At 49.9% G+C, this 13,107-nt stretch overlaps 1 protein-coding gene across 19 annotated transcripts in view; it reads right to left on the reverse strand.

Moving 5' to 3' along the window:
• The window catches only part of Cit (citron rho-interacting serine/threonine kinase), a 161,762-nt gene that overhangs the window by 137,290 nt on the left and 11,365 nt on the right, over nt 1–13,107 (reverse strand). For all 19 annotated transcript variants that reach the window (XM_039089826.2, XM_039089825.2, XM_039089824.2 and 16 more), the window contains 2 exons: nt 10,333–10,508; nt 6,596–6,697 (listed from right to left, as the gene is read on the reverse strand). In XM_039089826.2, coding sequence (XP_038945754.1) covers nt 6,596–6,697; nt 10,333–10,508 — 278 coding nt within the window. The remainder of the gene's footprint in view (nt 1–6,595; nt 6,698–10,332; nt 10,509–13,107) is intronic.

Below are 13,107 nucleotides of genomic sequence, written 5' to 3' on the forward strand. Positions count from 1 at the left end.
AGAGGTGGCTCTACAGGTGAAGACGCTCCCCACCAAGTCTGACAACCCGAGATTGGTCCCTGAGACCCACGCAGTAGAAAACTGACTCCTCCAGTTGCCCTCTGACCTCCATCAACAGGTGACAGAGCTACAATGTGTGAGACAGGGTCCCACTCTTGACCTCACACTTGCAACCCTCCTGCCTCAGCCTCCTGAGTCCTGGGCATATGGGTGCTAATTTCCCCATCCAGTTAAGGAATGTATCTTCCCAAATTATATATTACTTTACTTGTTTTATTACTGTCAGAGGGGGAGAGGAGTGCATACAGAGGTCAGAGAACTCTGTGGCGTCAGTTCTCTCTTCCCAAGTTGACATGGTTCCCAGGGATCGACTTCAAGTCATGAGGACCACAGGACGAGCGCCTCTGCCGCCTGAGCCATCTCGCCGGCCTGGAGAATGCATTTTTAAGGATTGGTTCCAACACCACTCACCCAGCACTGCACCGGGACCATTATTGATGAGGCTGCAGAACCAATTCTGTTTCCTAATCCCGTCGTATTCAACGTTTCCGCAGCAGCCTGTCCTTGAACAGACCTTGGCTTTAATACAGCCATCATTTCTGCTTCCTTTTTTTTTTCAGTGACTACCCGAGGCTTTCTGAATATCAAGACAAGATCGCAGACAATAAAGGGCTGGAAAATAACCAGACCATTGGCACCGAAACAGTCACCGTCCACCCTTGCAAGGACTGGAGAGACATCTACACAGAGAATAGGCGCAGGGCACACAAATGGGGAAATCACCAAATCACAGCAATCGAAAGTCAGGGAGATGAGATGGGAGAAAGACCCCTCCAGTGAAACAGGCCTAAACAATGTGGCAACCCCACTGATGGCAGAGACCGCACAGCAGCTGACAGTCGAGCCTGGCTTGGGGCTGTGAAGGACTCGCTCTTTCAAAGCAAAGACTTTCTGGCCAACAGAGACAGGCCCTTCTACAGCGGCAGCTGCAAATGCTAATTAAAGGGCAGATCTTACATGTGTTCCGTTTGGAAGGAGCCGAAGCCTCACTGTTGGGTTTTGCATCTATACTCCAAGGACTGACGGTAATTTCCATTCATTGTGCTAAAGTCAGAATGAAGGACAAATGCGTGTTCTCTGTGCATGTATCTGTGTGCGTGTGCGTGTGTACAGGGTAGGCGGGTGTGAACACTTCACAGTTAGTTAGTATTGTGGGGTTTGAATATGCCCTCAAAAGTTTGCATTTTCGGGTTAGGAGATACTCATCAGGAAAGGGGACCTGACACCCCAAATTCACTCCCTGAAATCCACACTGTGGAAGAAGAGAACTGACCTCTACGAGCACGTCATGGAAGGCATAGCACACACACACTCACACACACACACACACACACACACACACACACTCATACACTCAAACACTCATACGTATACACACTGACACACACACCCACTCACACATACACACACACTCATACACTCAAACACTCATATGTATACACACTGACACACACACCCACTCACACATACACACACACTCATACACTCAAACACTCATATGTATACACACTGACACACACACCCACTCACACTCACTGACACACACTCATACACTCAAACACTCATATGTATACACACTGACACACACACACTAACACCCACTCACACTCACACTCATACACTCACACACTTGCACACACGGTTCCCAAGATGGGCCTGGGGACGACTCAGCAGGCAAAGTACTTGCTAGGACGTGGGGACCAGAGCTTGGATCCCTGTCACCTGTGTAAACGTGGATGGGCGTGGCAGAGTCTTCCTATAACTCCAGAATCTGGAAGGCAGAGACCGGGATCCACACAGCAGCCTGGCAAACTCTGGGCTCATGTGATGACTGCCTCAATGAATGAAGTGTGGAGCGATACAGGAAGACTCCCAACATCACCCTCGGACCTCCACATGCATATACACATATGTGTACATAATAACCACATATATGCGTGCCCATATACATACACATAGGGATAAAAAATGTCCATAACATTGGCTATTTAACCCCAAATTTCTATGACGATGCTATTTGAGGTGTGGCCTTTGGGAGGTTAGGTAAGACGTGGCCAGTGTGCCGATAGCATTAGTGGCTTTATAAGGAGAGACACAGCCTCAAATGCTGACTGTCTTAGCATGTGACACTCTCCTCCATGCTCTCAAAAACTGCAATAAAACTGTGACGAGGTCCGAGCCTGATGCCAGTGACATGCTCTTAGGGTCGTGAGCCAAATATGCATCTATGCCTCACAGACTGCTGTCTGGGAATTTGTTAGAGCACCAGCAGGTGGACTGAGACAAGTTCCAGTCCAGCTTGCTGGAACAGAGCATCAGTAGAGACATGCCGAGCAGCTGCCTCTCAGGAATGACACCTCGAAATGTTTGCACACTCAGCGTGTGCCACATGAAATGCAATGGAGCCCTCGTCATCACACTGCGCTCAGCCCAGTGCTTCTGAATGCTGGCATCAGGGTGGATGTTGGAATCCTCTAAGCAAAGTGTCCGTGACAGAAACCTTACATTATTTGTCTGAAAGGTCAAGGTAACCTCTAGAGCAGGTTGAGTGGTTCTCAACCTGTGGGTCACAACTCTTTTGGGGCCACATATCAGACATCCTGCTTATCAGATATTTTTATATTATGATTCATAACAGTAGCAAATTTTCAGTTATGGAGTAGCAATGAAATAACTTTATGGTTTGGGGGGTCACCACAATATGGGAAACTGTGTTAAAGGACTGCAGCATTAGGGAGGTTGAGAGCTGCTGTCTAGCAGATGAGACAAGGAGGGCTTTCTATCTCTGAACCTCTGAGTTCCAGCCTGATTCAGCCATTTTTTAAAACGAAAAAGTCCTTATAGAGCATTGACTCACACAGTCTGGACAAGAAGCAGTGCACTTGGCCAAGTAACCCAAGACATGAGTTAAGGAAGGGCTGCCAAGAGAGGTTCAGGTAAACAAAGGAAATAAGCCGAGGATGACAACGATGGACCATTCCTGAGCCTCAACAGAACAAGTGATTTCAGATGCCCATGCTATGGCACTGCACAGGCGAAGGAAGAAGCAACGATCAGAAACAGGAGGCCCTGTGTCTGCAGAGCAACGCTTCTCAGAGAGGCTGCTGAACCAGCAGCAGCAGCAGCAGCAGCCAGACCTCCGGAAGCAGAGACTCAGAGAGTGGAGACAAAGAACTGAGGCCATTTAATGAAACTGTGGCTCCTGAAAAGAACAAACTCTGACTACTCTCTTGAAATACACCCCAAGACCTGGACTAGAGCAACTATTTGAAACTCAAAGAACCCCAATGACGGTAACATGCCCAGGCCATCGTATTTACCAATGAGAAAATTCAAGCTGAGAAGGACGACTCTGGGAAGTCCAAACATGGAGCAGCGACAGAACAAGAACAGGCCTTTTAAACACCAGGTTTCCTGATGGTGGCCTCCTAAACCCTGGCTTCCAGGGAGGAAACAAGAAAGCACGTGCCTGGTGATTTTTGAGACATGCCTGAAATTCAGAAAATCCTAGCCAAGAGATCAAAACAGCACATGTCTCGTTGTCAAAACTATCATAAGCTGTCACTTGGTTCTGGCACAAACAAAGGCTCTGCCTTCGTTAACTCCCTCCTGACTCGGGATGGCAACAGATGCCAGTGTCAACAAATGCCCTGGGGTCAGTGGCCCCAAACAGGTCATTTCCAAGCCGTTCCTATATGGAAAGGAAACACTGTCCACAAAATTGCACAACTGTGGGTTGAAAGACTGAAAAACTACCCTCAGACAGCACAACCAGAGCAGGACTCTATCGGGAGCCGCTCTGGATACGGCTGTATAGCACCCTGAGTGGGGATTCAGAAGGTAGGGGGAGCCAGGAGTCTGGCTTCAAGCTCTAGTGCTCGCTCTTGCGCTCTCTTGCGTGCTCTCTCTCTCTCTCTCTCTCTCTCTCTCTCTCTCTCTCCCTCCCTCCCTCCCTCCCTCCCTCCCTCCTACCCTTCCGCCCTCCCTCCCTCCCTCTCTCTCTCTGCTCCCTGGCAACTATGAAAAGCTGCCCTTCTCTTCTCGACCACGCCCACCCTGCCATGATGGACTGAGAACCTAAAACTGTAGGCCTTCAGCTAGCTTCCCTCGTGATTTTGCTTCCACAAGCCATCTGCCAGAGTCACAGCTGAGCCTTGATAAGTGGAGCCAAAGACTGGCATGAGCCATGCTAACTCCACAGACAAATTGTGAGCTGTGTTCGACGGGCTGCTGCTGCAAATAGGAATTTTTTCTTTTCTTTATTCCCCCCACCCCCACCCCCACCCCCACCCCCGGAGCTGAGGACCAAACCCAGGGCCTTGCTCTTGCTAGGCAAGCGCTCTACCACTGAGCTAAATCCCCAACCCAGGAATTTTTTTAGCCAGCTAGCCTAACCTAATCGGCGAGCTTCAGGCCAACGAGAGATTCTATCTCACAGGAAGCAAACTGCCTTCCTGAGGAGGACGTCTGGAAACCTAGAGGATCTGGATGTAGTGGCACAGGCCTTTAACGTCAGCGCTTGGCAGGCAGAGACAAGGGGCTCTCTGTGAATTTAAGACTTTCCACACAGAAAGTTCCAGAACAGCCTGAACTACACAGTGAGACCCTGTATAAGAACTAAGTCAAGGTGGGAGTGGTCAGAGTAGATACCCAAACTCAGGCCTCTGGCACGTGTGCACACACCCACATGAACATGTACAGACACACAAGAAAGCTCGGTGGCCTGGACATGGTGGTGCGTGCCTGCAACCCCAGCTATGGGGTCCTCAAACCACCATGTCCAAAAGAGGTCTGGGTGGAGCCAAGGAGAGACTTCAATTCATATGGGAATGAGACAGTCTGACTCTTCCAGATCAGAAACAAAGGCAGTAACATCATTTTAAAAGGAAAAAAAAAAAATTTGGGCCAGTGGGAGTTCAAAGGAAAAACCAGCTCCTTGCTCCCTTCTGGGAGCCTGCTTGTCCTCACCCACGGGGACACTAGAGTCTCACACAAGAGGCTGGACCAGGAACAAATGCCTTGCCATCATCCAAGGGCTAACCTGGAGGCCAGGGTTGCAGCTCAGTAACGCATGGGCTTGGCACGCTCCAGGCCCTGGCCTCCATGCCTGACCCCCAAAAGAATGGAAAATGGCAGTGTGTAGTGATGTCAACAATGTCTGAGACTATGAAGCCCTGGCCAGCCTGGAACTCACAGAGATCTGCCTGCCTCTGACTCCTGAGAGCTGGGGTTAAAGACATGGGCCCCCACGCCTGCAGAGAAAAACCCTTTGGTTGCATACACAGCAGTGCGTTCAGTTTCTCCCCGATAGGACACAGTTAAGGTCAGAAGGAGCAGGCTCCTCCATCAGCGCGTGTTCCTTCCAGAGGATGGTGACTTTCCTCACATGCCTTCAGAGTATACGTGTTTAAACTTCTTAAAGTGTGTGTGTGTGTGCATACAATGTGCGAGAATTAGTTCTCTTTCCATCCTGTGGGTCCCAGGAATCGAACTCAGGTCTTCAGGCTTGTCAGCAAGCAGCCCGACTTGCAGGGCCATCCTACTGGCCAGGCATATGCATTTAGAGGGTGGGATTTGGAGGGCCTGGTGTGTGTTTTTAATTTCTACTTAATGACTGTGTATAGCCATGGAGTACAGTATGCTATTTCCATAAGTAGATACAATGCACAATAATCAAATCAAAACAGTTAACAGATTCACCATGTTAAACATCGACCGTCCGCTTTCTGTCTTGGGACCGTTCAACCCCTTCTACTTATTGTGAGGCATATCATTCCCCACAATAGGACGCTAAGACTTATTTATCCCTTACCTATCGACTCAGGGTAATCTAACTTGTCTACTCATCAACCATCACTCCCTGCCTCTCTTCATCCTGGTAACCAGGCAACCACCATCCTATTCTGTGCTTCTAGGAGATAAACCTGTCCGGCTTCCATGTGTGCGAGGAGGGAACAGGCTGCATTTTCTTATATCCATCCTGCGTTATTACCTTCACTTTTAAAAACTAAAACAAGGGGTTGGGGATTTAGCTCAGTGGTAGAGCGCTTGCCTAGCATGCGCAAGGCCCTGAGTTCGGTCCCCAGCTCCGAAAAAAAAGGAATAAAAAAAAAAAAAATTAAAACAAGACAAGGACACCTTTAATCCCAGGACTGGGCAGGCAGAGGCGGTGGCTGATGCTCTGAGTTCCAGGCTAGCCTGCAGGCTAGCCTACTCTACAGAGCAAATTCCAGGCCAGCCAGATCCACATAATGAGCCCGTCTCAGGAACTAAATTAATTAATTTAATTAAAGCAGGATCCTATTAAAGGTAGTTAGAGACCGTTCCCAGTTAGATGACTGACTTCTCGCCGCTGCACTCCATGGCCGCGCACAGTGGGCCTCCTCTATCTCTTTATCATCAGAACAATGGGAGGCGTCTAGTCAGAAGGTCCACTGAATGAGAGAGAGATGTCATGGGCTACATCGGCAAGAACCCGTGGTATCTGAGTATCAGAGCCGCAGAGCGTTTCATGGGCACAGACGTGAAGACTCACCAGGTAAAGGTTATTTTTGTCCTGAAAGGCGTACTGTAATTGGGGGATCCAAGGGCTCGTGCTCTGGGATAATATGTTCCTCTCCTCCTCGAAAAATGAAACCTGGGGGCGAAGAGAAACTCTTTAGATAGTAATTTTGATAGAAGTAAATGTGAAGGGGACATGGCCTATGTCCCGCCTCTCAGTCTAAACTGATGTTTCTGGGTCCTAAAAAGTCACTTGGCATGGCGCTCTGAAATTTCGCTACTGACTGCTTAGCTCAGCTTTGCCGAGCCCTCACGTTATCCATCCAGTTACACACCTAGCATCTCTCCTCAATTCGCTTTGAGCTTAAATATCCTTCCCTTCCCATGCACCCTCACTTCCTGGATGGTTCTAACAATGGTGGCCAGGTAAGAGAGAGGCACAGTGCCGCTGGTGCGGGGCTCAATCTCCGTGAGGAGGCTGGCAAGTGGGTGTGGCAGCAAGCCAGGCTGGGACCCAAGTTGGCTTGCTAGCCCACATCAAATAAATAAGTAAATACATAAGAGGCTTGCACAGCCGGGCACTCCAGACCCCCACACCATAGGAGAGAGACCAGTGAGTGCCGGTCCGGCTCCAGGTCCAGTGAGAGACCCTGATTCTAGGGACAGAGCAACACACCATCCTCCTCTGGCCTCTGTGCACGGGCCTTTACGTCCTGAGTGCTGGTCCGTGTGCCACCGTGCCCAGTTTATGCAGTCGTTGCTGCGGACTGGACACAGGACTTCACGCTTGCTAGACAAGCGTTCTGGCCTCTGGGCTAGACCCCTAGCTCTGAACTGTTTTTAAGCAGCTCCTCCATGTAGTCCCAAAAGTCACCCTGGAGACCCCAGTGCTAAATCTTAGCCGCTTAGCAAACATGTTAGAGGGTGATCTTTTTTGCTGACAGGGAAGGTGGTCAGTGGGGGAAGCTGGACCTGAACAGGCCCAGGCCTCACTGGCTCACCGTTGACTCTGCCTGACCCTTGAATACTCCTTTACGGTAACAGGTCTCTGAGGACCGTTTCTGGCTGTCACAGCAGTCCAGCCTCTCCCGTGTGATGAGACACCATTTCTTCATGTCCTCTCTCTCTAACTACTCCCTCAGATTCCCATGCTGCTCTTTTCTCTTCATATCCTTAAATTCCAAATCCTCACAGTGACTCCATTAGGGGGCCTGCTTTTCTTTATTACATTAACTCTCTCCATCAATGGTATATTTACCACCAAAGCTAGTTTTATTAGCTCCTTCATAAACAGGGTTTCTAAAGTCCCAGGCCCGCACCTCAGCACCATGGTCTCTTGAGGTCCTTTTCCTGGAGGAAAGTGCATCTGTTTGGCTCTCAGTTGCCTGCCCACATGTGGCACATTAGACTTGCTTCCTTTTATATGCCCTAGTTCCCATCCTAACACAAGCGCTTGAGGGTTGGGCTAACCTGGTGCCTGAGGACCCAGAATCATGCTGAGCACATTCAGTGAGAGAGGATGGATGACGGACAGCGCTTCCCTGGGTGGGGAAGCTCAGTGAGCACACCCACCCCAGCCTCCTAATGACAGGCAGTGTCTTGTCATTTCCCTTCCTGTGATGTTGCTCACACTTCATTCGGGAACACAGAAGCCGGGTCGTGCTTGGACTCTGACAAGTGGCTTCCCACCCCCTGCTGCAGTTTCTGTCTTAAAAGTCAGAAAACAGCAACCACACAGGGATCTTGGGATTTTGTTTAGGAGCCTTCTGATTGGATCTGAACTGTCCCCCAAAAGCTGGTGACTCCATTCTTGGATTAGTAATGTATGGGCTCCTGGGAAATGTAGGGTGTAGGAGGTGGGCACAGGTAAGAGAGCAGGCTACTGGAGGGCTTGCCCTGGAAAGACCTGTCTTGCCCCAGGGACAGTCCCCTCCCCTACTCCCTCCCCATCCCTCATTTCTTCTTCATGACCACGGGCCCCCAACCATGGCACTCTGCCGCACTGCGGGCCTGAAGCAGGGAAGGCACTGATGACCGTGGAGTAAGAGCCCTGACACCGTGAGCCAAAGCAAAGCACCTTCCCTTCCAGGCTAGTTTCTCTGAGGACCTTCGTCATGGCAGAACTGGTTGACAGCATGGAGGACAGGGACACTGAATCCTATGGTAAAAATGGCTGACGTGGTACATGTTACGTCGGGTAGTTTAACATGATGAAAAACTGCCCACCCAAATGTCTTCATTTCTCAGTTAGTTCTCAACCAAACTCCTCTCTCCCCTCCCCTCCCCTCCCCTCCCCTCCCCTCCCCTCCCCTCTCCTCCCCTCCCCTCCCCTCTCCTCTGCTCTCTCTTTCTCTCTCACACAAATAGCACACATGCATACATGCACACAGTCACAGAGACATAAGAGACACACAGACACACACATGCACACATGCATACAAACATGTACACATGCAGAGACAGACACATATATGCACAGACATACACACATGCACGCATGTACAAAGACATATATGCACACAGATACATATGCATACACATGCATACACATATGCATATACATGCACACATGCAGACACACATGTGCACGCATGCATACAAACATGTACACATGCAGAGACAGACACACATATGCACTGACAGGCACACATGCACATACATACATACATATGTGCACACATATACCAAGACATATATGCACACAGACATGCACACATGCACCCACACACACATACATGCAACTACATACACACATGTGCAAACACATGTGCACACAAACACACACACACACACACACACACACCCTGTACAGAACCCCAGACCTCACACCCCCAGGATGTCACCTCGGCCATGTGTCTTCCTGGTAGTTCCCATTAATTCTCTACCCAGTCACCATTCCCTCTCATCCTAAGGACTTTCCTGACTGCCCTTGGCTCACCCATGACATCACCCTTCACATCACTCCTAATGAAACTGCTAATTCTCCCCCACCCCCGTGCTGCTTAACCGGTAAGCACCGGCTTTATGGATCTGCAGTTTCCTTCCACCTCTGGGAGCTGAGGGTCAACCCTGCAAGGGATGGCCGTGGGACTTCAATTCCTTTTGCAGGTTTCCCACGGAGCTGGGCACGTTGTCGGACTCATGATGTGCAACTAGACCGCTTGTAACTAATGAATTACTCTCTGAACTCCAAGGCTGACGGCTGTCTCTTGAAAACACAGTCAATGAATCAATATGTCTGGGGGAGAGCAGCCTTTCTTCAAAGGAAGAGAAAAACACAGCTAAAAAGATAACTCCGTACCCTGTTCTCAGACAAGCCACTCACAAGCCAGGGAACACGGTTTTACTTGGACTTCCGCAGAGGCCTGCTCTAAAATTAAACACGTGTGCCCACGATAGGAGCGCCTGAGCACGGCACAGGTGCGGACGGACGCTGCCAATTTACCCCATCGGGAGGCAGGTCCCTAAGACCCAAGCGTACAGCCCTGAGGGGTCACGTTAAAGTCATCAGCCTTAGTTTAAAAGCCCAATGGCTCTACAGTAGAATGCAGCTGCAGAGGCATGACAAAGCAATCGATGGGAATCTCTGAGGCTTCAGAATTCATCAACGTCAGTTTGAGAGCGAGCTAAGGGCTTGAGGAGGCCCTTTTCGGCTCACACACTCATAATGAACAACTCTCTGGATCCTAGACGTCAAATTAGCAGGTTATCGTCTCTGTGAGGGGTACTGGGTGCAGACCGAGGCGAGACCTGAGATCCGGATGCTCCTACCTGCTCCTGGGCCCGCAAAGCCGCCTTCTTCATGATCTTCATGGCGTAGACATCCCCGGTGGCCTTCTCTCTAACCACCTGCACTTCGGCGAAGTGACCGCAGCCCACAAGACTTCGCACTTCGAAGTCCCTCACCGACGGCTGGAGCTCCCGTAACTCGGCTATCGTGTCAGAATCTGTGGAAGGAGGAAGAGTCACACCCAGACAAAAGGACACCCTTCGAATGAACACATCTTGCAAGAGCGGGGGGAGGGGGAGAAAAAGAAAAACGTGTTCTGTCTCCCTTCCCCTTCAGAAGACGTTTAGTCACTTCTTATCTATCATGAACAATTATAAAATCAGCACCAACGTGTTTTTTTATCTGTTAAAATTAAGGGCTCCAGAAATTCCAAAGTGCGGTTTCCATGGTAGCTATAATTCGAGTCCTGTAGACTTAGAAAATAGGAAGGGAGCACACTGCCATGCTTTTCATCTCCCTCTGAGGGCTGCAGCACAGTGCTGGGCTCGAACAAGCAGGACAGCATTCTGAAAGGCGTTACAATGTAACAGGAACAACATGGCCTCCTGGAGTGGATTCTGAATCATTCTGTTCTAGCCAGCTGCGCTCTACCCGGGCTTCAGCCACTTGTACTGTGTCAATGGTTTCCTTTCACACCCTTAGTCCGTGGCAGTGCTAGAGGTACAGGGTCAGCCCCAAGTCCCAACAGAGCCCTGATATCTGCTCCGCGAGGCTGACAGGCACTCATCCAGATGGGCCTGCCACCTTCACATTTTTGACACAATCTTACTCCTCCTTCTCTAGTCCAGTCTCTCAGGCTGAGGGCTGAGCGGGTGGGTGGTACTGTGGGATCTCACGCACTGTGACATCTCTAGATGACCAGGAACCCTACTGACTCGTAAGAACATAAGGGACAGCGGTGATGGCCTAAAAACGGAGCCCTGTGACTAACAGAGGAGCTGCATCAGAAATGGGGGTTACAATCACAGAAGGCAAGAAAGACCTACAGTCCAAATTACCTTAGGCTCAGGGTGCATCTCAGTAGTGGAGCCATACGCTCAGCATGCAGAAGGTCCTAGGTTCAAATCCCAACACCAGAACCAAAAACAAAACAAAACAACAACAACAAAAAAAAAAAAATCTTACCCTAAAGAATCCCATTCACATTGAAAGCTAAAAGACTAGGACCTGAGTTCAAGTCTCCAGCACCCACATAAAATGCCAGGCGTGTAACTTATGACCCCAGTCCTCTGACCCCCAGTCCCACGGTGACCAGTCACACCAAAGGTTCCCTGGATCCCTTGGGGACCAACCTACAGTGATATGTGGATCTATATGCATTCGTTGTGAGCAGTTTTTTTTTTTCTTTCTTTTTTTCGGAGCTGGGGACCGAACCCAGGGCCTTGTGCTTGCTAGGCAAGCGCTCTACCACTGAGCCAAATCCCCAACCCCGTGAGCAGTTTTAAAGTAGATCTAGGGGGTTGGGGATTTAGCTCAGTGGTAGAGCGCTTGCCTAGGAAGCGCAAGGCCCTGGGTTCGGTCCCCAGCTCCGAAAAAAAGAACCAAAAAAAAAAAAAAAAAAAGTAGATCTAGGCTTGTGGAGATGGCTCAGTGGGTAAAGGCCTATGATGCTGTGACCCACAACAGGTGCCACCATGCCAAGCCCGGTCTGCCTTCTGTCTCCATTCCATTCTGGGCTTCCCTTCCTGCCAAGTGTTTGAGTACTGAATTACAATTAGCCAAATGCACTGGCTTGCAGATTTCCGAGTCGAACCTGACTTTGTCTTGGCTGTACCCAAGCCAATATCTCTTCATTTCCTTTTATGCCTTGGGCTCTAAAACTGCTTACGGTGTTGCCCAACTCAGTAACTCTGGACCCATCACTGGGACGATCAGGCATCTAAATCACACGTTAGACAAACTGCTTTGTGGGCGAAAACCGTGACGCCTTCAGAATTGCAGGAAAGCACTCCAAATCTCTCTTTTCCCCCAAAGGCATTTGCATTATTAAGGTGGACAGGCGAGATGCTAAAACCAAACCCCTGGCTATTTTAAAAAAGAGAAAGGAGGTGGGGAGTCTTTCGCAACTCCTCCCCGCACCAGCCACTCCTGTGACCCCAAAACCATAAGGAGTCGCCATTTCCGTGAACATTTGGTTGGTGCTTAGGGTCCCAGTGGGTACCAAGGCTGACCGAATGGCACAGGGCACGGTGATGAAAACACAGCCCGGGTTGTGGCTTCCTTACACAGACGGCAGGATCTGCGGGCTCGAGGGCAGCCAAAGCTAACCAGGCAGAATCAATCGACCGCTTCCTTCCAGAAATTCAGTCCAAAGACAAGGAATCCATCCTTCACAGAACACGCGCTGAGACGAGGTGCGCATGAAGAGGCTCACAGAGAAAACTGAAAAGGAAAATACTCAGAAGCAACCTGACTGCCCCTAAACCTCCATGAGCGCCAACGTGGAAACAATCGGAAGCTCAACCACAGAAGGGAGCTTCGGGTCAGCCAGGGCTCAGCAGGAAGGCCCTGTCTCAAAAAAAAGGAAAAAAATCATTTATTTATGTATGTGCTGTCTGCATGTACACATGTGTATCATGTGCATGCAGTGCCCTTGGAGGCTGGAAGATGACATTGGATCACCTTGAACTGGAAGCTACGCGTGGTTGTGAGCCTCCGTGTGGGTGCTGGGAACTGAACTCGTTCCTCTTAACTGCTGAGCCATCTCACCAGCCCCACACCTGCTTACATCTCCTGTGTAACACATTGGAGTAACG

This window comes from Rattus norvegicus, chromosome 12, assembly GCF_036323735.1.
Source record: "Rattus norvegicus strain BN/NHsdMcwi chromosome 12, GRCr8, whole genome shotgun sequence".
In the NCBI taxonomy this organism is placed as follows: domain Eukaryota; kingdom Metazoa; phylum Chordata; class Mammalia; order Rodentia; family Muridae; genus Rattus; species Rattus norvegicus.